Raw genomic sequence first — 27,505 nt, 5'->3', positions numbered from 1 at the left:
GATTGCCCTCATATGGCACAGCAGATGCCAGAGCAGGAGAGCGGCTGTGACTCTGCTGTGTAAATACATGAAATAAAACCACACTGCAGAACAGCACAAAAAAACCACCCTACTGTTGGTCACCATCAAAAAAAAAATCTTAAAAAATCTGTTTAGATATTAAAATTCTGGTTATACTTATACTGAGGATTATGGTATTTATGTAATTGAATACAGAAATGCACAGGATAATAGTTCTTATTTGAGGTAGGGAAATGTGAATTATCACGGAAACTTATGTGCTACAGTGTTAACGATTAAAATATTTTTAAAAGAATGAAAATTGCTTGGAAGATAAGATCTTAAACCTTGTGATTACATTTTAAATCAGCAAAATTAGGTATGTATGCGGTTCAATCTAAGACATTGTTTTGTGGTTGGGACCATCTTATCAAAACGAATGTGCCACAGCGTCATCAAATCTAGATCAGCTTTTGTGCTGATAATTATTATGAATGCCCGCTTGTGAGAAAGGTCATACAGCAAATATCTTCATAAGACTTACATGCAAAAAAATAATCAGTCCCTTTTAACCCCTCCGATGCTCCACTGGGAGTATGGAAATAAAGACAAAGAAAAGTAAATCCCCATGTATTTCTGTGGGGGTTATGGTCTTGCTATCATTAGCATTTCCGTACTCACTCTTGGGCTATTGACCTTCCAATTTGCAAGTCTGGCTTGTTGAAATCACACCCCCTGAGCCAAACAGGGTGATCTTTTTATACAGTAGGGTAATAAGAAATTAATGAACACAGTAATTAATGGATATTTGGCTAATTCATTACCAAGAATTTATACGAAAATATAACATACTCCATGCAAGTAAAGACAGTAGAATAAAGGTGAAATAAAATAGTTCTAATTTGGATTAATACAGAATGTAAGAGGTTACTGAGGTGAAAATGCAATTCTTTAAAATTCTGACAGTCTGTATTGAAGCTGTAGTGAAATGACAGTGTCAGTCTTTCATTGGCACTTCAGGCAACTTATCTCAGCTTTACTAAATCTTTTCCTCTTTTTTGTGTTTTGTAATTCATTTGCAATTCAAACTCATCTACAGAAGAACAATATTTGTATTTCAGATACATATATGGAAAACAGGTTTGAAACTGTTTTTACACATACTCTTTGTGGCTTTTACACTGTTCATGCCAAAGCAGGACTGAGTATTTGGATCATATTTTAAAATCAGGATTGTAAGTTTATTGTATGTTTCTACATTGTTCTATTTAAGCTTGATACTGATATATTCTCCCTGGGTATTTATCTTCTAAAAATAACCTAAAAATTCCACGGATTTGGTATTTTAGAAAGCTTTGTGAGGCTATTGATGTCTATTAACTCTAAGCTTACACATAATAGCTTAATATATCAAGGGATAGTCAAATATTATTTTCAAGATAAAATACTTAAAGGAGAGTGAGAAGCACAAAAAAATGATTGATTTCATTGTACTGAATATAATTGTAATTGGGCCATTAGCTGACAGAATTCTGTGCCGGCTAGGAGGAGATAAAGATATGACATATGCGCACAAAAACGAAGGCTAGAAGATGAAAGGCCTTCTAGGGAGTTGATCTTTACAGATCAGATAAAGATTCTTCAGGTCTCTTTCTTGCAGTCTGTGCTACATCAAAGACTGTCTTTCAGAGATAGTAACGTGCACTTGGAACCTGGGGACAAGACCTTTGAAGATGGACAGGTTGGAGATTGACAGACAGATGGGCTTTGGATTTTGGTTGTGGGTTTTTTCTTGGTGGTTTTTTTTGTGCACTGGTTTTTTTTTTTTTTTTTTGGGGGGGGGGGGTTTAGTCTATAGTAATCCCTTTAAAAGTAAAAGAAAATTTGGTAGGCTGATGTAGTAAATAACACTTGCATCTTTTTATATCTGTCTTTCCCAATAGCTGTTTGGCTTTAAAAGTAACAATTCTGTTGGAAAGATTTAAGGAAATGCTAGTGGCAGGTTACTCTCAACTTCTTTCAAAGTGTGTTTAAAAATGCTTGTTTGTGGACAGTGGCTGTCTTTCAAGGGAAAATTGTTCTATTGATGATCTAAATATTCTGAAAGTTCCTGAAGATAATGCACCTTGAATAACAGATATTTAGAAAATAGCAAGGCAGCAAGCAGGTCTCATTCATTTAAAAAAAAAAAAAAAAATTAGAAATAATTGTTTCATCTGGGGACATTTATTAAACAAATGCTTATTTAACTACAGTGTTTTCAGGCACCTTACTTTGACATCAGCTGCTGTTTCAATAGCAGTGGCTAATTCTAACACCAGCCCTTTTGATCTCTCACTTACAAGCACCATCTCCTAGCTCTTTCAGGCATCCTCCAAGGATGATAGGAAGAGAATAACAGCATTTTGTTAGCTTTTGCAGCCCTCTCTTGCTAGTCTTGGTTTTTTAATTTGTGTACTATTTCACAGTAATTTGAGTATCCCAACCATAATCTGAGAAGTTGTTTTCCAGTGGGCTGTAAAAAGCAGGGGTTTTTTAAATACCTTGAAGTAAGCTAGAATGTTTCTCTTCTGTGTTAGTTTTGTTCTTTCTCCTATTTTTGGTGGCATTCGGTTTTTCATCCCCTCTATCTGAAAAGAAGGTGTTAAATAGAGCTTCATTCAAGGCCTAAAACATCTCATAGCTTTCATCTTCATAGCACTCATAAGGAGGCATGGAGTAAGAAAAGATTAAAGCCTAATATTGTTTTCCGTGTTTATCTTGGAACCATTTCTGCTTATATTCTTGCATATAAATATACAAATCTCAATGTTTTAGCATTTGCTGGAGAAATCTGTAGGGAACTGCCATGGGTCATGGTGGTAAAGAAGGTGTTACCTTATTAAACCCTCATTGCAATGAAAGGGAAGATGGGAAATGCCAGATGTCAGCTGGCTGTTGTGTTACTCCTCTGTTGGTGTTCTCCAGAGACTCTTCCATCAAAACAGGGAAGACAAGATCTGACATTTGCATACCTCAAAAGGAAGCAGACATGATTTCTTTGAGAAAGATGAAAAATTAGTTTCTCCTTGTGTCACAATAAAGGGCATAGGTAACTTGAGTTTTCTTCACAGTTGAGCTGTTTTTGACCCAGGAGTCTCGATTTCTTAGTCTTGCTCTTAACAAAGCTTTCTATGTGGGAGAGTGAACATCTCAGTCATTAGACTCCATGTTGCTGTACAGTAACATTTCTCCTTGCATAGAAATGAGGAACTCCTTAGAACACCTTAGCTTCATAAAATACTTTTTATTTTTTTGTAACTTATTTTGAATACTATTCCCTTATCTTTCCTAAAAGTATCAAAGCTACTACACAGGAGAGAATGATTCTGGGTTTTGCATGCACAGACTTCCTTTCAGCCAACCCATATCTTTTGAAAAAATATCTGCTTCTTCAAAAATGAAGTTCTTCCATGATCATTGTGTGCTAAACTGCACATAAAAGTTGATGAAGTCTTCTGCTGGAGGTGACCTGGGTCACAGGAGGCCTGGCTGATGGTCATGTGTGGATTGTGGTTTGGTTGAGTCAAGGAATACAGATATTTTCTTGTTGTTCATCGTTGTAACTGGTTGCTTGTGCTGTTATATGAGGTTGGTTACCTTTAACAACTTTTAACCTTACACTCTGTACCTCAAATGACAGCTTCTCATTTTGGAAGCTATTTTATAGTATAGAGAGCTGTTGAAACCGTGCGTAGTGTTATTTAGCAGGTTATTTAGGCAGTTAGGATGGGTTCTAACTTAAACCTGACTGAAAAATTCTTCAAGGAGAATAATTTGGTGGGAAATATTCTTTTTTTCTCTCTCCATTTGAGACCAACTTCACCCCCCTTCCCCCCCCAAAAAAAAACCCAACCCAAAACAACCAAAAAACAAAAAACCCAACCAAACAAAAACCTTTGCTTTTTTACTCTGCTTTTAGCATTTTTGCTTTATAGTACAGATTAGCTGAAGACCACCCACATTTCATGAAGCTGAGGGATTTCAAGTGTGGCTGCAATCCTTTCCATGCAAAATCCATAGTAATGTTAACGCTCGACATAAATTTTTCTTCATATTCCATTTGTCATTTTGTGCATTTGGGTTCTACTGTCTGTGGTAGAAACCAGTTGCAGTTCACTGGGTACCTTAAGGTGATGAAGCAGACTGTGAGGGAAATCTGAGGGCAGTGTTAACTGCTGCTATTTCCATGTGTAATAAGTGTCATATCTTGCTTTGCTACAATCTGGTGATACATGACTTAATCAACTCAAACTCATCAGAGGATAGACCAAGTTTAGATGCAGAACTGGCTATAGTGAGTGAAGAAATTAGATGGAAAAAATTGTTCCAGTATGGTACCAGAAAATGGAAAATACTGCAGGTATCTGAGGTGTTTGTGCAGTGCAGTCAAGGGAGAGTTGTACTGTGCTTTTTCCCAGTGTAATGCATCTAATATTATGTTATCTTATCCATTATATGTTTTATTCTGTAAATGTAGTACTTGGCCTCTCTGGAGGGCATCTCCAGTTGGCAGCGCCTGTAAGATGTCAATAACTTTCTACTAGCTAAGAATCATTGGAATTGACAATAAAATGAATGAGTGTGGATACTTATTTTCTGGCAACAGAGCACACAGTTTTTTGGGGGGGTTTTGTTTGTATAGGATGATTGCAAATGAAAAAGAAAGGAAAAGGTCTTAAGTTTTGCTTTGTGAAATTTGTCATCCTGACAGTTAGAGGGACTGCCCTCACGGGATCGGATAACTTAGCGGTGACTGTCCTGGACTGGGGCTGAGGTGAGATTCTGACAGCACCTGCTCTGCGACTCCAGCTGACGTGAACTTGCTGGCCATACTCCTTTTGGTTGTTAGCAAGAACTGACAGTTGACTCAACTGAAACGTGGCTTGACCACCAGTTCATTTTGTGTAGGAACTGTTCTGAATATTAAAAGGATCAACAGTCTTACTGCGCACATACCATTACACAGTAAAGCGCTTTCATCCCTAGTTTTGTGTGTATACAGCCTGGCTATTTCTCCTAAAAAGGGACCAGAACTCCCAGAAATGGCTGCTCAAATGTTTATTGGGCTATAAGATGATTTAGTCCTCAAAGTAAGGCACTCGGCAATTAGGATGTGGCTGAGTCCCCATGAACTTTGTTCATGCCAGGTAGCTGCTTCTTCAGAGCGAGCTTGCTTGCTTTCAGGCTGGGTGTTTGCCTCCAGGGCTGCCGGCACTGGGATGCTGTGGGCAGCTCAGCTGGAGAACACGTATAGCTCTTGGCAACTTGTATATCCAAAATTGTAGTAAACTTCTCATAAGCATATACAAACAGCTTTTTTTTTTTCAAAGACATAATTTTCTATTAGGAGGGACTTGTCACCAACCCAATGGATGTGTCTGTACAAGAGATTGATTGGAAAGCACATAATCTGATCATTCCTGTTCTCCGTGCTTTGCTTCCCATGGGGTGGAGTGGACAAACTGGATTTCTTTCAAATTAATTTAAACAGGAAAAATGCCGTCTAGGAGCATGCCTGTTACTCTCCAACTGATAATGTGTATTCAGTCTATGGGACTAGACTACAGCCAGTCCAAATTACTGAGTTTTTATGGCTCCCTAATAATCACAGGGGATGTCAGTACTTTCTGTAATTGAAGCTAAATAATTTAATGTAGAAATAAATGTACATAATACTTGTCATTGGATGGTAGATTAAATGAATACATATAAGGCAAAGTAGTGTGTGTAAAGAGAAAGTATTTTCAGAAGGATTTTGATGGATTTTGAACTGAACTAGAACTTCTTAAATGACATTGGAATGAGGGTTTAGCTTTCTAATGCATGATTACAGTACTTAAATAACGAAATAACACAGAAAATAACATTTTTTAAATGAGATAGTGCACCTTTACTCAAATACATATAACTTTCAAATAAGTGCAAAAAAAGCATAGATATATAGAAAATTATTTAGAGAAAACATGTATATGAAGAGATTAAAAACGAAAGACTTTTCTTTGTGAAGAATCAGTAAAGACTAAACTTTAATCTCTTCTCTTTCTTTGTCTTCAGCGCCTCGCTAAAGAAGCAGAGAAGTACCAAGCGTCACATCAGTGGAGGGATGAGTTTGGGGTAAGTTTCAGTTTTTCTTCTATTATCTTTCTCAGGTTTTTCCTCTTTTAAATGTTAATTATATTCTTACAAAGGTGTTTTTTATATATCCACCAAAGAAAGAGTCATTAACTATGAATGGGCATTTTACTTTATTCAGTAAACACAGTCTCAGTCTGGGTGTCTAGAGAATAAAGTGGACTTTTCACTTCAGAAGCTCGTCGGGAGCTTCGCAGACCCAGGGACATAGCTCTAAGGTGTACACAAGACATCTGTTTTGACATACAAGGAACGATTACAGAGAAGACACCTGAGGGATGGTTACTAAGTTAAAAGTGTGCTACTCCAAGCGCTGAAACACAGGGTCGTAGAAAACATTTTTACAAATATTTCTTTTGCTTGTGTGATGGAAAAAAAAAAAGTAGTAAAAAGCTTAATATAGAAGGATTTGGTTATCTACATGACTGTCTATATGGAGAGTCATAGACTATTTTTTTAGATACCTTTTCTATACTTTAATAGCTACATCTCCTCTCTTCAATATTCTAGTACTGCTGAAAGAGGCTCTAACCTACTCAAACACTAAACTCTCTTCTTCAATCATTTCAGACTTCACTGAGATGTGAAGTGAGATGATTGTAAAATGTAGAACATTAATTTTTTTATTATCAATCAAGCCAAATTAATATTGTGCTGCATGATTATAAGCCTGTTAATTTTAGGCTACAGTTCCCTGCTAAGTGTCAAAGTCATTTATTATGCCTTTATTACCTGTTCCTTCAGAAATAAAAGCAGATGGTGTTTTTACGTGATGCTGCTGCAAACCTGGCCTGTGTTTGCACATCCACTAGAATCACAATGGCACACAGTTAAATGCATAAAGGTTTTCTATGATGTCCTTTCTGATCTAGTGTTCTTCACACACTTGAAGATCTGAAAATAAACAGATAAAAAAAAACCCAAGGTAAAACCAAATAATTCAGATAAGAGTGAATGGCTTTTAGGAGAGCAAAGAGGGCCTGGACGCAGCCTGAATGCTTTTAAGTGTGCTCTCTTCACAGGCACAGCTTCTAATACGTGGTAAAACACTGAATCCATATTCCATAGGGATGCAATAATGAGAATGCTACAGCGATCTTTTCTGCTAATCTGTTTCTGGTGTGAATAGAAAACAAAACTTGCAGGTTTGATGGACTCAACGCAGACCAGTGTGAACACAATCAGATGCTCTTCCTAATCATTTTGCTTCTTACTGTACACACTGGTACCACATCAACAACACCGTCTCAGCTTTTGGTTGTCTTTTTGCCCTTTACTTGCAGTAGAAGTCAGTCATACCAGAGAGGCTTCTGGTCTTATCAGAATTCGTTGCCAAGGAGAGATCTCAAAGTAATTTTGAAATGTGATTTTATAATAATGTTGTGGCTCAGGCAAAGACTGTGGTCAGAATAAAATAAAAAAAATACAGTTGGATTGATAATAAAGTAACTGCAAAGTGAGCTTGTGCTTTACTGTTTTGAATTTGGATGAGAACAGTGTGCACCATATAATAACCTTGACATTAGGTTATGCAATTAAATTTCAAATAAATGTATTAAGTCTCTTATAATTTAATTTGTTCCATTTTTGCCAGAAGTAATCTTTCTTCTCTTCTGGCCTACTTTTTAGAAAATGCCTGCTCAAATTAGTTTGCACACAGATCTTCCCGATAAACTTAATTTTCACTGGAAGATTCATTCTCCTAATGGCTGTGATGGAAAATAGAGAATATACTGTAAAACTTTCTGCGGATGAGGGTTCTTAAAGTACTTCTGATAGCATTATGAATGGTCTACATTATGCTGTATAAGGTTTATTTCTTGTCCAGGATTTGGTTTTGGGTGATGAAAGCCCTTCCAGCAGCATTGCACGTGAGTCATTGTAGATTGAAACTCTTTGGGACAATCTATTTCTGCTTCTAATGAGCTCACGATCAGCAGTGTCCTTGGCAGTCAGATTGCAGATGAATAATAGCCTATGGAGTTTTCAGGAGAAAATATCACAAAAATTCCTTCTGGGGAAATATATATGGGCTGACTTCAGTGGACCAAATCCAAAAGAGGAACGGCAAAGACGACTGGCCAAAATACCAAGGTCTATATAGAGCTATAAGGGATGTGTCAATCAAAAGAGTGCCAGAGTGCCTGTTCTAACACCTTATTCAAAATATGAATGTTTATTAGAATCATAGAATAGTTTGGGTTGTAAGGGAACTTTAAAGATCATCTAGTCCAACCCCTCTGCAACAAGAAGGGGAGTTATTGCAGAGTTTACAGCAAAAGAAGCATATAAGCATTAAAGACGTTAAAGATTTCATTTGCAAGTTATTATCACAATATTATAAAAGTTCAGCATCCTCAGATATGGTCTTTTGAAATTAGATAGTACAGAGAAAAACCTTTGAACATCCAAATTTAGTCCCACAGCCTCCTTTGTGATATTTCAGCTCATAATTTCATGTAAAGTCTGTCAGAATTTTCTAAAGCAGAGAATTTACTTGCCTTTTAGGAAAAAAGTTCAGACTAAAGCATTGGTAGAAACACAAATCCACATCTGTTAAAATCCTTTTTTCCTACTATTTGTAATTGAATGAGAGTAGAATTTCTTCCAATATTTCTAGTACTATAGTATATTAAATTCCAGCTACTTTAAGAAGACTGCTGGGTGCAGTACCCCAGGTGGGGTGTCACAAGAGCTGAGTAGAGGGAGGGAATCACCTCCCTCAGCCTGTTGGCTACACTTGATGCAGCCCAGGATGCAGTTGGCTTTCAGGGCTGCTAGCACACATTGCCAGCTCATGTTAAGCTTTTCATCCACCAACACCCCCAAGTTCTTCTCCACAGGGCTCTCAATCCACTCATTGCCCAGACTGTATCCATGCTTGGGATTGCCTCGACCCATATGCAGGACCTTACACTTGGCCTTGTTGCATTTCACAAGGTTCACATGGGACCACCTCTCAAGCCTGTCTGGGTCCCTTTGGATGGCATCCCTTTCCTCCAGCATGTCAACCACGCCACACAGCTTGGTGTTATCCACAAAGTTTCTGAGGGTGCACTCAATCCGACTGTCCATGCTGCCAACAAAGATGTTAAATAATACTGGTCCCAATGCAGACCCTTGAGGGACACCACTTGTCACCGGTCTCCACCCGGCCGTTGAGCCAATGACTGCAATTTTTTGAGTGCAACCATCCAGCCAATTCTTTATCCACCGAGTGGTCCACTCATCAAATCCATGTCTCTCCATTTTAAAGACAAGGATGTTGTGTGGGACAATATCAAATGCTTTGCGCAATTCCGGGTAGATGACATCAGTCACTCTTCCTTTCTCCACTGATGCTATAACCCAGTCGTAGAAGGCCACCAAATTTGCCAGGCACAATTTGCCCTTAGTGAAGCCATGTTGCCTGTCTCAATTCACCTTCCTGTCCCCCATGTGCCTTAGCATACTTTCCAGGAAGATCTGCTCCATGATCTTGCCAGGATCAATAGTAAAAGAAATCTTTACTAAAGTTTAAAAATTTTAAAATTCTATTTTGTTTTTTTCTGAAATAAACTGTTCATGTTTACCAAACCAAAAATAGCCATGAACATAGAAATCTCAGACTGATATTAATTTGAACCTGGGAAGCTGTGACCCAGCAACTTACTGGGCAGCAAATACCTGGCATTAGCTAAAGTATTTTCATATTCCTATCCTTCTGTCGCCTTGCATAGATTTCTAAATACACAGTTTGACACTGGGGGCTATATATATTCTTTTTAATCATAAATAAATGCTTGTCAGGTATACATTGAATGTCTCAAGAGCAAAAATAAAAAATTAAGATTATTTAAGAGCATATGCCTTACATATTTACCATTAGTGTTTAGCTAAGTAACAGAAATAAGGATCATAATGGATTTTGGTATTTTGCATTGATAATTAAATACCAAAAGAATTTTGGCAATTACTTTTTAATTTTCTAAAAAGTGCAAAATTATTCAAAGGAATATTAATTAAGAATAATAATTAAGAATACTGAATGTCTTCTGAGTAAAAAAGGAAAAAAAAATTCATTAATATTCAATTGTAATGTGTTGTTTCCTGGTCAAGCAAAAAGTCAATTAAAATATCTGAACTGCAGTTTACATCTACAGCCCTAAAATAATACTTACCTGTTAGAAAACTAATAAGTCTTTAGAGGATATTTGTGAAATTTATGAAGACATATCCAAAGCACTTAGCTTCAGGCAAATAAATGCCATTCTCTGCTTCCTACTCAATCGGTATTGCCCAATTCCCCGGCTGCATGTGCAGCTGGAGAAATAAAACCTACTTAAATGTTTTTAGATTAATGCGGTTACAAATCAGAGGTACAAACCAATATTTCTAAATGAAACAGCCTTGTCAGTTTGAATTTTCTTGTATGCTGCAGAGTGAAAGGGGGGTGGTTTTGACAGTTGTGATGGTCCAATTATTTTTCTGGCACAGAGATGCATGAAAAAAATTGTACGTGAATTGGAAGAAGGAGGAGAGAATTCTCTATGAAATAATTGCTGTTATTCCCCAAATGGATCTTCTACAATTACATTTGATACCGCATTGGATTGCCTTGCAATGGTTGGTTAACTAAAGCAATTTTGTTTCCAGTTGGGTTGAAATATTAATTGTACTTACACATGTATAAACATAAGGGATATTTCATTTGTATTTTAACAAGGGGCATCTTTATGGATGGTCTATTAGCATCCACTTATTTATATGAAGACTGAAACTCAGACTTTTAGGAATTAATTATCACATTAAAAAGCCACGTGAAAAATCCTTTCAATATACCTTATCTTTTAACCAGTAGCATCGTTTTATATTCTTCTGTGTAAATGATGATTTTCTGAGTCCTGGTATTTCTGAGATAGCATTTGCTGTGATGATAATATGTAGGTTGTTGTTTATGTACCAACTGGGTTTAAAAAAAAAAAGACAAAAGGTCATGGAAATATTACTATGGAATATGTTGGGTTTTTTTTTTTCTACTACAAATATTGGCTGTATAAAACTGTAGTGAAAAGTTGCTCAGCAAAGAAATGGAAGATAAAAAGGAAAACTGAGATGAAACATGCCTCGCATCACAAGAGTTGATCCAAGAGGTGACCTGCAAGAGCAGAGCAGTGGTAGGCATCTCTCTGTGCTTGATGTGTCTTGCAGATTGAAGATTTTCAGGACTGTCTGCGATTTATTGTGGATGTTACAACAATGCTAAAACGTTGCATTTTAAAAGCCTCAACTGGGAAACAAAAAAAACCTACTAAACTTTCAGGTTTAGTACTGCTAAAGAGGCAGTTTAGTAAACATACTTTGAAAGATGGAAAAACTGTGTAGAAAAACTAGGGTACTTTTTCTCTCAGATCATCAAGAGAGAGGATACAGCTCTCTTACGGCTTGTACCCCTGGTAGTCCTCTTGGGCGCAAAAAGCATTTGTGGGAAATGATACTGTTTATGTTTGGCTCCAGACCTGGGGTACAGGGAACCGGTCCCCACAGGCACAGAGTAGGTGTGGGATCCTTTCCCGGCAAAGTCATATATACTTCATAATTTTGTGGAAGTTTTTACAACACTAAAATTGGGCAAAGTGTCAAAGCTGTCTGGATCGTCACACAGTGCTCTGATCCAAAACCCAGTGAAATAAATCTCCTGTTAATTTTGATTCATTTTGGATAACGCCTCATGCATCTAAGGCCTATGTGATTTGGAAAAAAAAAAAAAAAAAGCCAAATGATTGATTTAAATTGACAGGCAGATGGTAAAAGTTTTAGGGAGGATAATATTTCATTCTCTGAAGGGCTGTGTGCCACCTTCTTTTCTGTGACATATAGCTTTTATTTGTGTATAATTTAAAATAAATGTGGCATGTCTTACTGAAAGGAATGAAATCAGCTTTTTTCTGTCAGTGATTGTTTGCACTTTGACATCTTTCTGCTCAGGGGACAGAGTTCTGTGTGTCCACTGGGAGTGGTTGGAAGGTGAGGTGCAGAGGAAATAAGAATGAATCATATTTACTGAAATTGGGTGGGCTTAAGGGTTGCTCTGATGTTTATTTGATGCTTATCAAACCATCTATACCTTTTTTATTTCTAAAAATGCATTGTGAGTACTGCAGGAGCAGGTATTTCTGCAATTTTTCAATAGTACTTTCTTAAAACGAGACAGGAGATACAGGAGATACAGTAGTGAGAGCATCTGAAGCGCTCTCACCTGACTTTCCCAGGATCTCTGTAATTAGTAAGAAGAGATTCATCTTAATGTAGAAATTCACAGTGAACATGCCCACGTGGAAGCCTGTGTGGAGATGTGTGCAATAGGCTTCACCAGATTTTGTCTGGCATTCCTTACTGGGAATGGCATCCCACTGTCCATTTATCCATCCCCAGCATCCTGCCCCTAATGTTGGGATTCTTATTTTCACAGTCTCAGATACCTTCTGCTTTACAAATTTCTAGGAGGCACTTGTTAGATATAAGAAATATGTCCTAAAGGCAAAAAAAAAAATCCATTAGAAAACCTGGACTCTCTCAGGTGAGTCTTTGAGTCTAGAAATCATTTACTTCCTCTAAAATCTGCGTTGTCATAGGAGAGCTCTTCCAAGCTTTTGTTCCATTATATAAGATCTAATGTGATCTTCTATAAGGTTAAACTCAATATAAGTGTTAGTGTGATCAATCATTTGAACACATTTGTAACCACATTTTTAATTCTTGATTTATTTATTTTTTCGCACTTTAAGAATTTTAAACCAATTAGATAGTGGATAAAGATGATGGCAAATGGTAGCTTTACAATCAGAATCAAGAATATATATTACCAGGGATTTAAAATGTGTAACTATAGAGAAGATAGCTTCTCTGCCATATCTTTTGGTCTTTAGATTTTGGTTATTTATTATTTCTTAATATGCTTACATTGCGTATAGGAGTGTAACTTTAAATTGTTGCAAGGATGTCATCTGGGCAGTGAAATGCATCCCTGGTAGGGAACTTGCCAAAAAAGCTTTTAGAGTAAAGTGAAGAAACATCTTCAATCATTGTTGAATCTTTCAGGCATTCCATTTTATCTGAAAAATCAAATATGTTAAAAGACATCTAATACTCTTTTTACTTATTGACAAGGCAACTCATTTAAAAAACATGCAGCTTCTGAAAAAGGGGTGGAGGAAGGAGCTGGGAAAGAAAAAAGGAAAGGTGTGATTTCTTATTATTAAGACACCTACATGTGCATTATCGCCTTCATTTTGAATGAGGCATTAATGTGCTTTCTGAACAAACATCTTATTAAAAGCAAGATGTACTATTGTACTCAATTTATTAGCACCCTGTAGGTTTTTAGTTCACAGCAGAGAAGTACGATATGTTAGGAAAAAGCTTTCTGCTTTTCATTGAATTCCTAACACAGAGAAAGCTAACTATTTTTTTTGGTTTTACCTTTCAGCTTCAAATTCAGTTGCTAATTTCACTGAATTTCACTGAATTTTTTTTAGAGTTGGAAGGGACCATATAGATCATCTAGTCCAACTCCCCTGCTGAAGCAGGATTGCTTAGAGAATGCTACTCAGGACTGCATCCAGGCGGGTCTTGAAAATCTCCAAAGAAGGGGACTCCACAACCTCCCTGGGCAGCCTGTTCCAGGGCTCTGTCACCCTCACCGTGAAGAAATTCTTTCTCATATTCGAGTGGAACCTCTTATGTTCCAACTTGTGCCCGTTGCCCCTCGTCCTGTCACTGGGAACCACTGAAAAGAGTCTGGCTCCCTCCTCCTTCAACCCACCCTTGAGATACTTATAGGCATAATGTAAATCTGTGATAAGTAATTTTTAGCATTGCTTTACCACTTTGGTGAATCAGTAAAATCAATTAGAAAGGGACTTCAAGGATGCTGTTTATTTTGTTTGTAAGGTTTTTTTTACCAAATACTTTCAGTTCAAAACTAGCAAGCTTTCTCCTTGATTCATTCTTGCCAGTATGACTCAGACCTAACTAGTTTCCTCTATTTCCATCATCTCCTAGGCAAACTCATTTCCCCCATAGCCCATCACATCTGTGTTATCATGACCCTTTTTTACACTGAATTTAGGAAATATGCTGATTTTTTTTGAAAAAGGAGTATTAACCTACTTAACTCTGTGGTTTTGTATTACTAATAGGAGGAGAGAAGGTCGTCTTTTTTTTTTTTTTAAAGAAAAAAAATGTCATATAACTGAATATGCACAAAATGTTAATCATAGAATCATAGAATGGTTCGGGTTGGAAGGGACCTTAAAGATCATTGAGTTCCAACCCCCTGCCATGGGCAGGGACACCTCCCACTGGACCAGGTTGCTCAAAGCCCCATCCAGCCTGGTCTTGAACACTTCCAGGGATGGGGCAGACACAGCTTCTCTGGGCAACCTGTTCCACTGTCTCACCACCCTCACAGTAAAAAATTTCTTCTTGATATCTAATCTAAATCTCCCCTCTTCCAATTTAAAACCATTACCCCTTGTCCTGTCACTACATTCTCTGATAAAGAGTCCCTCCCCATCTCTTCTGTAGGCCCTCTTTAGGTATTGGAAGGCTGCTGTAAGGTGCCCCTGGAGCCTTCTCTTCTCCAGGCTGAACAACCCCAACTCTCTCAACCTGTCTTCATAGGAGAGGTGCTCCAGCCCTCTGAAACAGAGTAATCAATGGAGTTAGACAGGAACATTCAAATCTAGGTTTTCATAATACTGACAGACTCCTAAAAGGCTGGGAAATTCAGAAATTATTACAAATTTTGGATTCTTACTTCATAGAAGGAATGACATTTGTAAAAGCAAACCTTGGAGATACATATATATGTATTTTTAAACTAAATTAGACCCCAAATATTTTTAAAATGTTTCCTGTCAAAAGGCGCAAATACTGGGAATATACAGATATGGGTTTAGGACTGCACATATTATTTCATATTAAAACTACAGCCTTTCTGAAATTCTGAGATCGGTGGTTTGGATTTTTTGGGGTAGAGGTATTTGTGGTTTTCCTCACTCAATTTCCTTCTTTGTCAAATGACAAATTTCCATTCTTTGTCAAATGACAAAACCATGAGACATGCAGGTCTTGATAGCTTCCCTTGTTCTATTGCCACAAGATTCTTGTAAGATACCAGATGAAAATTCAGGCTGCCTTTGTCACAAATCATCTTTAGGAACAGAAAAAGGAACTAATGTGGAATTTGGAAAGTTTAGCTACTTAACAGTTTGTGGGACTGAGAGATTTCATGAAATACCATGAAAAAAAAGAAATAATAAAATAGAAAAAAAACTGACTTAAGGTTGACTTAAGGAGAAAAAAAAAAAAGGTATTTTCCAGACATTATGTAGTTAAAATATATGAAGAACTTGTTTTCCGAAAACAGTGTCTTGTGCAGTAGTTGGAAACAGGAAAAGCTTGATGTCTGTAGTATTTTGCAGCTGAAATACAATAGAAATTTTATAATAAGAGTTTCATTCTGCATTGACTTTAAAATCCTCTGGCAGTACTAGACAATCCTATTATTAAGAGCTGCATTTCGCTCAAGGGATTTTGGAATTCTTATCCTTCCACCCCCTGAGTATAGTGTAATTCTCATTAGAATTTAAACAAAAGATGTAACTGTGGCCCTTTTATGTTCTGAAAATTATGATCTGTGATTCAAGTCATGGCAGATATTTCTGTAGGCTTCCCACAAAGCAAGAGATGTGCATAACAGAGCAGAGACACTCTTCAGTTGTTAGCAATATGTTAACATTCCTCTACATCATGCAAAGAAACAATATAAAAATTCTACCTGATTTGACCAGAAAAGTGGGCTGTTAATTTTTTTTTACTTTTCTCCAGTTCACTTTTGCCATCAGCTATGAGCTCTAGGTCTCATTGGAGGAACATACGGATTTAGCAGGTTTTGAGAGCTCTAGGCCAACTCTGTGACTGTAATTTATGTGTGTATGGAAAACACTATCGTTCTATTTTCAGTTTCCCATTTGGTAGTCCCAAATTTTACTGCACTAGAACACTGTGTTTTGTAACTGTCGTGAAAATATGAAGAATAAATATAAATATGACTATGCTAATCCAGAATAGATCTTTGCTTTTAAATATGGATGAATAATCCCTGATGAATTATTAATTCAGGCAGGATTCTCTTCTTAGTCCTTTGGGCGTTACCACTTCTCAAGAGAGGAACTTGCATTTCTTGAGTTACACATGGGAACAGTAAAACTAAGGAGCTTGGCTCGATGGATATTTTTCTGTGTCTGCACAAAGTTCTGGTGTTTTCTCCTGATAAAACTTTTTATGCTTTGTGTGTGATTTTTTTTCCACCTAAAAAGTGAAAGAAAACTTCCAGCAAGAGTTTTCTACCAGATTGAGTGTTCTTCATATAGGCAAGTTTAAGTTCATCCAATTTGCTCCGGGTATAGTAGTTTAAATGACTTCTAGACTTAAAGTCATTTAAAATATGCATTGAGGAAGTACATAGTCTTGTCATAGCACTTCCCCACCTCTCTGATAAAATATCTTAGTTTTATTTTGCTAATATGTGCAGGTATTTTGTGCTAGGGTTGTGTTACTGCAGCAAAGTGTGATTTTTTCTCCTTTTGGTGAAGAATACCAGCAGAAAGAAACACAGACTGGATTTAGACTGAATTATTTTAAAAAATATCAATACATTTATTAATCCCTGATGCTGTTTGTTGCCATTTCTTCTGCTGACAGCTCGTTTGGAAATAGATTCTTTTCCTTATTATAGGGGAGCACAAACACTTCCAGTATCTATCTCGGTCTCTTTCTTTCCCCCCAGCCCCCGCAATGCAGTTTTGCCTCAAAGCTCTCCTTGACCTGGATATCATTCATAAAGTTCAGTATTGAGGAAAACATAGCAAGCCCTGGCACAGCACAGATATGATATTACAGAGCAACACTGAAGTGCAGTCTTCTTTGGGTCAGCCATTTATGAAACATATCTGTAAAGATTTACTGATATTAACATTGCTGCATAATGCTTTCAGCTAATTTAAGTCATGTTTTGAGATTCTGTGTTCAAGTTGGAGGCTTGCTGTTTAGATAGATACATGAATAGAAAAAAGGAAAATGTGGATAATGCAGGAGATGAGGATCACAGATAGTTTTTGAGTCTCACCTAAAATCTCGGCACATTCAACACTTTCTAACTCCTTCAAAGTGCAGGGTCGGGAGCAAAAGGCAGAGAGCCAGAGATGCCAGCCTGACTACTATGAAAGGCTTTTGTAGGTGAAGCGACCCTATGGTAGCAGAAGCAATCTCAAATCTGTATGTTTTCCTGTGCTTAACCCATTCTTGTAAGTGCATATTTCATGCACAGAAGGGGATGAATTCTTAATTCTGCCTCCCTGCGGCATTTCTCTAAGAAACAAGTTCAAGATTGGAACTGGACTACTTTTCTAAAGCTTACATCTATAAATCTATACTGTTGAATAAAATGAATTCATGGACCTGACTGTTGGACCAAGTGGCATAGATTGACAGTGTTCAAACTAGACTTGATCTTGTGACTACTCTGGGTGTTATCTAGTAGTCTCTAAGTGATAATATGTGTGTGTGAGTTTATGTACTTTTTCTGCTCAAAGTTGTGAAATAATGTGAAGAAAGTGGTGCAGCTCAGAAAACAATATTTTCAAGGCCTGAAACAAGGGAGTTCGCATGCTTCAGTTACATCAGGACATGTAAGAGTATCGAGGGTATAAAACCTGTTGAGATAACATTGGAGGCCTGTAGAAAGCGAGACAGGATATAACCTCACAGAGGCTTGCCTGCACAGCCAGTTGAGGGTGGTTTGTGGTGCATGTTATGCCATGGAATGTGTCTGGACGTTGCTGAGGTGTCTTGGGGGCAGCTGTAATAAGCACAGTATGGATGAGCAGCAGTCTGTGTTCAGGATTGATCTGCGTTTTATTTTGAAACACAGACATTATACTCTCTGTGGAGAATAATGCATGCTCTGTCCTAAAAATTACTGTGGCCACAGATCAGTAAACAGCCCGTGTCAAGAATAAACACCAAGAGGAAATGCTCTTCCAGAGAAAATAAATTTTCTTTAGAGCAATAGATGTATAGCAGTTATGGATAAATTTAGCTTGAAAATTGGAAGAAGGAACATCAGAGGAAAAATCAATCAGTTTAATGAGTTTCTTGGACATTCTACCAACAGTAGTAGTGCAAATATTTCAATATTTTTATGAAAAGAATTATGATCTTATGAATTATGCTATGATTATCAATAATGAATACTGATTTTATGAAAAAGAACTGTGACGTGGACAGCAAGACTAGATTTCCTTTGCAGATTCATACCAGATTTTGCTGAGACAAGAATAGTTCACTCAAGTTGTTACACGTACTAGTAAGAATAGAGCAGTGCAAATCCTTACGTCTAATTGAACTTGGGGTACGCTTGTAAAGAATAGGATGCACTTAAGTCAGTTCATTCACCTCCTCATGTCTTCTATATATTGATAGGAAATATTAAAAGAAATACAACTGGATATGTCAAAACCTTAAATCTGTGCATGAGAGCTCTGCAGTACTATATTTGCAAGAGTTTTAAATGCTTTAATATGACACAGATCAAAATGTTTACTATTGCTTCAAGATAACAAGAGTTAAAGATTACACATTTCTGGGTTATTAGATATGCTTTTTCCTATTTCTCAGTGTTCATAAACAAGGTTGATGTGATATTTTAAGAATCAGACAAGGCATAAGCTCACTTATAGTCCTACTTAAGTCCCACTTAAATAGGTGGGATGTATGTATATGCATATATCAATTGCATAAATTTTCCTCTGTGTGTGTGCTTGTACATGCAGAAACACTTGTAGTTCCTTCCTCTTTGGCTTTCTGAAATCTCAGTTTGTACTTCTATAATATTGTGTAATGGTGTGTTGAGAGCTGAGCTGAAATAGTCCTCAAGAATCACAGGATGAATTTTGAGAAAAAATGATGCATTCATACTCTTTTCTTTATTATGTTCTTCCAGTGGTAAGTTCTTTTTCAGTAATGCTTCTGGTTAGGTGTGCAGGAGCCTTTCTAACAGCCTGTCTTTTTCATCAAATACCTCTCTTAATTTCACTTTTCACAACAGATAGCTATTTCTCTTGTTTAAAATTTCTCACATTGTCTCTTTCCTCACACATTCTGTTATTTGCCTATCTGTCCACCCTGAATTTTAGAAAAGATATGTTTTTCATATTGTGTCCAGTTTTGGAGTATTGTGTCCAGTTTTGGGCACCTCAATACAAGAGAGATATCGAGGTTCTGGAGCGGGTACAGAGGAGGGCAACGAAGCTGGTGAAGGGCCTGGAGCATAAGTCGTATGAAGAACGATTGAGGGAGCTGGGACTGTTTAGTTTGAGGAAGAGGAGACTTAGGGGAGACCTCATCACTCTCTATAACTACTTGAAAGGACATTGTAGAGAGGTTGGTGCTTGTCTCTTCTCACAAGCAAATAGCGATAGAACAAGAGGGAATGGCTTCAAGTTGCAACTGGGTAGGTTTAGACTAGACATTAGGAAGAAATTCTTCACAGTAAGAGTGGTCAGACACTGGAACAGGCTGCCCAGGGAGGTGGTTGAGTCACCATCCTTGGATGAGTTTAAAAGTCGCTTAGATGTGGTGTTGGGGGATATGGTGTAGGGAAAAACTTTGTAGAGTAGGGAAGATGGTTGGACTCGATGATCCCAAGGGTCTTCTCCAACCTAGATGATTCTATGATTCTATGATTCAAAGAAAAGCTGAACAATACAAGAATTTCAAAGTGAATTATACAAAGTGTAAGGGCCCATGCCTACATGTGTTACCATAGAGTCTGATTGGAGTGCTAGAATGCTGTGAACTTCAATAATTCTTTACCTCGTAACAGTTACATATATTAGATTTGAGATATTTTTGAATATTTGTGTGCTATTTCTGAACTAGGAAGGTGTCCAAATTCAGAACTATCTGATTCCTTCTCTGAGCTGTTTAAACCAGGGACTGTTCTGACTTCTGCCCTTGGGCAAGATTAGGGACAGTCCGAAGAAACAGGCAAAGCTGGAACATTAAATCAGAAGTGGTCCCCAGGCTTGCTGCTCATGCTGCTGGGATCACGTGTTCAGGCTTGGGCTGAAACTGGTTTTAAGGGAGAGAGCATTCTTCCAAGGAGAGATTGCTGTTCTCTCCATCCTACCAACAGTCAGCAGTCTGAATTTCCAAGGTTTTGGTATAGTTAAAGGAGACTACATTTTGGCTACATTTTACTGCCCTTGAAGTCTAATGCACTATGTAACTGGCAGCTTTGCCTGTGCTTAGTCTGCTTCTGAGGGTTTGGAGCATTTTTGGTAGAAATTACTACATTTAAATAAAGGGAAATAATATCTGATATTATTATAACCTGATTTTTAAATCTTCTTATCCAGTGGTGAGTGGAAACAGATATGGGTGGCCTTTCTTTTATAAGTATGGAAATCAGTCTGGGGAAAAATGCTGGCACAGATAGTTCAAAGTCCCTTTCCAATTAAAAAAACCCAAACACACAAAAAAGTACAAAACAGGAAAACAAACAAACAAGCAAACAAACAACCTACAGCTTCTGTTCTTGATCAAGAGGATGCAGCTGGAGTCAGTTTAAAGCTGCCATGTACTTAACTGGGTGACCCGAGTTTACAAAATAACATTGTGAGTTCTGTAAGTGAAATAAAATAGTAGAGAGCAAATGAAGTATCAGGGTGGTCATACTGGTTTACTACAGTTCTTTAAGGCAGAAAATGGTTAAGTATTTGAAAGATTTTTATTCTAGTTCATTTTCAAAATTCCCCATTACCTCATAATAATCTTCTGATATTTCAGAGGATATGATGAGTGATGGCTGAACTTTGGGTGAAATGATAGAAAGCAAATATAAGTACCATTATTTATTTAAAATTTGGGTTAGACTCAGAAAAGAACTTTGGAAAGTGGCTAAGCAGGGTTAGAAAAAGCCGGGAAGAAAGGGGAGCCCACACTTGCAGTATCACTAGGTGAGGGAGAGCAAGGGCTGGCTGCTGCCAAAGCAGGCAGCTGGAGCTGGAGGTGACCTGGTGCAGAACATGCCCTCACCCATGGGTGCAGTCCCGTGGGGCTGGCCTGGGTGGGCAGGACTGGGTGCTGGTAAGAGTATCTATCGATGGTTCCAGACATGGTGAGAGAAGAACCAAATCCAGCGTCCATCTAGGGGCTTCCACTAGAAGGAAAAGGGGATGGGGCCAGGGAAGGAGGTGAGCTGGAGTTGAGTGTAGGTGGAAGGGGTCTGTTGCAGGGCAGAGGTCTGTCTAACGCATGGGCCAGAGGCAGGGCTGGAGACAGGCCATCGTACCCTGTCACCGAGGCAGGGACTGAGGGACTCAGGCTGAGCTGAAACAGGGCTCCTGGGCCCATGGGCTGGGGGGAAAGGCCTGGGGGGCTACTCAGTGCCAGGAGGCACGTAAGGGCCTGCAGGGCCCTGGGAAACTGCCTGTCCATAAGTGGACGTTAGCACATTTTGGGTCCCAACTGTGCTTACCATTGCAGGATGTATATAGGATATATATCCTTACGCCTATTTTCATAGAATCATAGAATGGTTCGGGTTGGAAGGGACCTTAAAGATCATGTAGTTCCAACCCCCCTGCCATGGGCAGGGACACCTCCCACTGGACCAGGTTGCTCAAAGCCCCATCCAGCCTGGCCTTGAACACCTCCAGGCATGGGGGATCTACAGCTTCTCTGGGCAACCTGTTCTGGTGTCTCACCACCCTCATAATGAAAAAAAAAAAAATGTTATTTATATAATTGTGTGCACTTTACACAAATGCATGTATGCATTTATATCATTATATAAATGATAAAAAATATGAAATAATCCTTAATGTATTTTAGCAGCATCAATTTCTAATCTTACTCGTATTCTTTATATAAACTTATGCTTGAGCAGCTTGCTTTTTGCTATTACTACTTTTACTAATTCTTTCTAAATTTTTTACTGTTACAAATTAACTTGCCTAAGTTATATGAAAAGACAGTTAAAGAAGAATCTGGTTTTGGTTCTGTTTGTTTTGGTTTTTTTTTCCCTCCTACTTGTATCCTGCACTGTTCTGTTTAGTTTAGTACTGAACTACTGGAGCATGTTCCACAAAAGCATTGTAGCTAGCATCTGGTTTCCTTTATTTTTGTTTGTTCCCCATTCTGAAAGAGCATTTGTTTTGGTAGTTTTTACCTGTGTTTCATGGTACTCAAGAAAAAAAAACAAAAAGAAGAAAGGCCCCTCTAGTAGCTCTAAATATGACAGAACTGGGTGGTGAAAAGAAGTCACATCTTTTCATTGTTAAAAAAGCAATAGGAAGACTTTTTAAATTACACAGTTCGCTGTCAAGAGATGTATGATGTTCCCTGAAATAAAGCAGCCTGTGGTTGTGACAGTGCAAATGTTCATCCAAGTGCCTTATCCTGCTGGTTTATCCGAATCATCTTATTCAAAAATTTGAGTGTCCATATTTCCCTGCAGTTTGTGGCATAAGCATCAAATAAATGGTGAGCAAAACCCCATGTTGTCATCTGTGGAAGAAAACACGAATAACTTTTCATTTAGTGCAGTTGTTAAGATGGGGAATCAAAACCAGCAAGATGTTGATACAGCTCTTAAATCTTACTGCTCTTCTGCATAAATTCCAGCATATCAGCATAATTTATCCAATAATTAAGAAGAAAAGTAATTATGTTTTAATTGTTTTGATATGATCCTTTTGTTTGTAGTGATTAACTGGAAAAGTCTTCATCATTTTATGTTAAATAGTAAAATGAATGACATTTTCCAGCTGCTGGCTTGTCTCATGCTGCTGAAATGCTTCCAAAATAAGGTTTACTCATGGAGCTTTGCTTTATTGCAGTGATTTGGTGCAAGACATTGACAAAATGGATGTCAAAGCTGAATAATTAAGTTATGATTCCTTGTTAATTAGGTGAACCTGGGATATTTCTTAAAGCCTGGTAACTGCTGTCCACAGTTACTTTCCTTCTAAGACATTAGAGATCTAGCAAAATCATTTTCCTTACTGAAATTATACCAGACAAAACCAAATCAATGTTATCAAAGCAACGTTTCTGTTATCCCCCTGTCAAATCTTTAGTTTTTCACAGAAAACTTAGAGACTTAATACTGATAAACATTGTTTTCCATGGAATATCAACTACTACAAAATGTATGTCTTCATCTAACTTTTTAAAAAATGCTTTGAAATGAAAGATGAAAACATCTAAGACTAATTTTTATATTTACATACATGCGTATGCTTTCAGAATATATCCAATATTAGAAACAGTTCCACAGAAACAGAAATTTTTTACATTTTGTTAATTTATATATTACATTCAGATTGCTGTATATTATATTCAGTAATTTAATAAAATAATCTGAAGGTATCAAGCCATAAATTCAAATTAATTCATTTGCTTGGAGCCAAACATATACTGAAATAATGTGGTTGGTTTTTTTTCTTAATTTATTGCCAAATTTGACATATTCATAAACAAATGTTTTGTTTGTGTTTAAATACTTTGCCTTCATAGTCTTTAAGATCACATGATGGTTCCCAGACTTCTGAAAATTAATCCAACTATCAATCTCCTCATTATATTGTCAAGTCTAAGAATGATTACCAGCACTGATAATTCAAAATTTGTGCAACCTTTTGCAAATGCCTACAACTTATTCATTTTCCTACTATTAGTTGTTGTTTTAATGTCATTAACTGCTGTGCAATTCCCAAGGACGTAGGAGCTTAAATTATGGGTTTAAAACACAGTGTGTGCAGCCTTTTGTAAAACTTCAAAGAATTTATTCTGGTCTAAAAAAATATGCATTTTGTATCTGACCTGTTGTGTCAATGGATTTCCACTGGCTGCAGCGCAAGCTTCATGACATTATGTGTGAATAAGTTTGTTTGTCTTGTGTTGGATATATTTAGATTATTTTCATGGTAAGAGTGTGGAACTGAAAGGGAGAATAACCTTGCTTATAAAATAATAGTGTCCGTTTTATTGCCAGAAGCAAAAAAATTCTCTTTAACAATATGATCTCTACTTTATATAGTTGATCATAGTTACTTAAATAGAAAAATTATAATTCAGTTCCTTATGTAAATCAGTTGTTTAGTAAATTACAAAGCGAGAGGGGTTAGGATAGTATAAATTTATTTGTGTAATATTGACAGTCATGGCTTGTTGAGTTCACTTTTGTGTAGTTCATTCTTTATATATTGTATCCTACCTGGCTATCATTTGATAAAAACACAAGCAGTAAGCAAGCCAAGGTTTCTCCACTGAGAGTCCTCATCTCCTGTCATGATCTATTAGCATTTTTCATTAGCTGTGTCTCTGCTTAGCACTAGTTACTTTTATCAGCTTCTGACTAACTCCAAGTGTGGGCTAAATAAATATGAATCTGCATGCACAAAGGGGTAGAAATATAATTTTTAAGATAGATGCAAGTATTTATCCTCAGATTCTAGGTTCAGGAGTTTGAGATGATGACGCTCCAGAGAGATATCCTAGGGACTGCTGCAGCTGGGCAGTGCACAGCTACGTCTGGATAAGCCTTACAAGTACCTAATGTCTTCAGACACCAATATGAATAACTGAGAAACTACCCTCTGGAGTTTTAACTCCACTGTAGTGCCATATGCTTAAAGGCTTGATTCCTTTTAAATATTTTGTAACTGCTGACTGCAACATTCCTAAACATGATCTTATTTGTTGGCTATAATGAATAGAGCACAGTAGCAATGTAACAAGTGTAAACTTGTTTTCTTTGGGAAAAGTTCTGTTATGATAAAGTTGTGTTTGCCCATTACTTAGTTAAAAAATTTATTTCTTCAAAGATTTTTGCACATTTGTTGGAGTTGGAGACCTGGCATATTTTTAATAATAATTTTCAGTTATGATAATGCAAGAGAATTTCACTGAATTCCACTGAATTTTTTTTTAGAGTTGGAAGGGACCATAAAGATCATCTAGTCCAACTCCCCTGCTGAAGCAGGATTGCTTAGAGAATGCTACTCAGGACTGCATCCGGGCGGGTCTTGAAAATCTCCAAAGAAGGGGATTCCACAACCTCCCTGGGCAGCCTGTTCCAGGGCTCTGTCACCCTCACCGTGAAGAAATTCTTTCTCATATTCGAGTGGAACCTCTTATGTTCCAACTTGTGCCCGTTGCCCCTCGTCCTGTCACTGGGAACCACTGAAAAGAGTCTGGCTCCCTCCTCCTTCAACCCACCCTTGAGATACTTATAAGCATTGATAAGGTCTCCCCTCAGCCTTCTCTTCTCCAGACTAAAGAGTCCCAGCTCTCTCAGCCTTTCTTCATAAGGGAGATGCTCCAATCCCTTAATCATCTTTGTTGCCCTTCGCTGGACTCTTTCCAGTAGTTCCCTATCCCTCTTGAATTGGGGAGCCCAGAACTGGATGCAATACTCCAGTTGTGGCCTCACCAGTGCAGAGTAGAGGGGGAGAATGACTTCCATCGACCTACTAGCCACACTCTTCCCTATGCAGCCCAGGATTCCGTTGCCCTTCCTGGCCACAAGAGCACATTGCTTGCTCATTGTCATTTTGCTGTCTACCAGGACTCCCAGATCTTTCTCTTCGGAGCTTGGCTCTAGCAGGTCCTCACCTAACCTGTATTGGTGCCTGACATTCTTCTTGCCCAGGTGTAGCACCTTACACTTTTCCCTGTTGAGCCTCATGAGGTTCTTCCTTGCCCAGCTCTCCAGCCTGTCCAGGTCTCTCTGGATGGCACCACAGCCCTCCGGGGTGTCAGCCACCCCACCCAACTTGGTATCATCAGCAAACTTGCTGAGGATACACTCGGTCCCCTCGTCCAGGTCGCTGATGAATATGTTGAACAGGACTGGACCAAGTATTGACCCCTGGGGGACACCACTGGTTACAGGCCTCCTGCTTGAACCTGCTCCATTAACCATTACCCTTTGGGTCCTGTCACACAGCCAGTTCTCAATCCACCTCACTGTCCCCTCATCCAGCCCACACTTCCTTAGTTTTCCAATGAGGATGTTATGGGAGACTGTGTCAAAAGCCTTGCTGAAGTCAAGGTAGATGACATCTGCTGCCCTCCCCTCATCCAGCCAACCGGTTATGGCATCATAGAAAGCTATCAGATTGGTCAAGCATGATTTACCCTTGGTAAACCCATGTTGCCCACTTCCAATAACCCCTTGCTCTTCAACTTGTTTGGAGATGACATCTCCACACATTTGGAGAAGTAAATAATTAATATAAATATAATTTGGAGAGATAAATAATAATTTGGAGAGACATCATTTGGAGAAGTAAATAAATGTAGCCCAGTTCATTACAGCCTATCACCTACATAAGAATGAATTCAGAATTCCAAAGCCAATATCCTACAAATCTAATTTAAATTCATGTCCAAAATGTTTAACTAGCCTCCTATACTATACTGGTCCTAGTATTTAAAATCTAGATAATCTGCAATCGTTTTAGACTATTTTTCTTTGTTATTGTTTATTTTATTTTCATGTTCTTTCATCAACTAAAGAAAGTAATGCTGAATAAATTAATATGAACATACTTCGCTGCTTTAATTAAACAGATAGGATAGTGTGAAATAGAGGTTAATTAGCTGCTAACAAATTCATTTCATTTTCCCACCTGGAAATCTGCTTTATAATCGATTGCATTTTACCTTATAAAAAGAAACCATTGGCAGTTTCTTATACTTTGAGAAAGTTATTGTGATGAGAAGATTAGCAGTTTCCTGAACCTTTTGGAAGAATATATTTACCAAAATTAGAAAGGATTTTAAAGATTTTTGTTTCTCAGGATCATCTCTCTCTGCCCTGCTTTTGACTTAGAGGACTGGAGAAGGAATATAGAAGACAGTTATTTTATCTCTTTATACATGCAACCAGTTCTTTCAAATTCGGTAACTCCAGAAGAGTCTTCTTTTCATTTTCTTTCCTGTTTATTTGTGACACATGCAATTACATAAAATCCTAGAATTTTTTTCTCATTCTTTGGGAGATGATAAGAATATTGACAGAGATTTGGCCGGAAGAAAAAGAGGGAGAGAACAGCTTTTTGAATCGTTACCTTTTATTATCTGCCTACCAGAGTAGGCCAGGTGCATATTATAAACCTTTTCTTCTCCTTGAATGGGAGTGGATATTGATTTTTGATGTTTGTATCCATTGGGACTATAATAATATTATTTGTGACTTCCTATTCATAAGATG

At 37.7% G+C, this 27,505-nt stretch overlaps 1 protein-coding gene across 6 annotated transcripts in view; it reads left to right on the top strand.

The window, feature by feature from the left end:
* CACNA2D1 (calcium voltage-gated channel auxiliary subunit alpha2delta 1) overlaps positions 1-27,505 on the top strand; it is a 420,472-nt gene that overhangs the window by 191,186 nt on the left and 201,781 nt on the right. For all 6 annotated transcript variants that reach the window (XM_074144315.1, XM_074144313.1, XM_074144316.1 and 3 more), the window contains exon 4: positions 6,097-6,156. In XM_074144315.1, coding sequence (XP_074000416.1) covers positions 6,097-6,156 — 60 coding nt within the window. The remainder of the gene's footprint in view (positions 1-6,096; positions 6,157-27,505) is intronic.

The sequence above is a fragment of the Numenius arquata genome, chromosome 2, assembly GCF_964106895.1.
Source record: "Numenius arquata chromosome 2, bNumArq3.hap1.1, whole genome shotgun sequence".
Classification (NCBI taxonomy): domain Eukaryota; kingdom Metazoa; phylum Chordata; class Aves; order Charadriiformes; family Scolopacidae; genus Numenius; species Numenius arquata.
The sequence above is the reverse complement of the archived record's forward strand: the minus strand, read 5'-3'. Positions and strand labels throughout refer to the sequence as shown.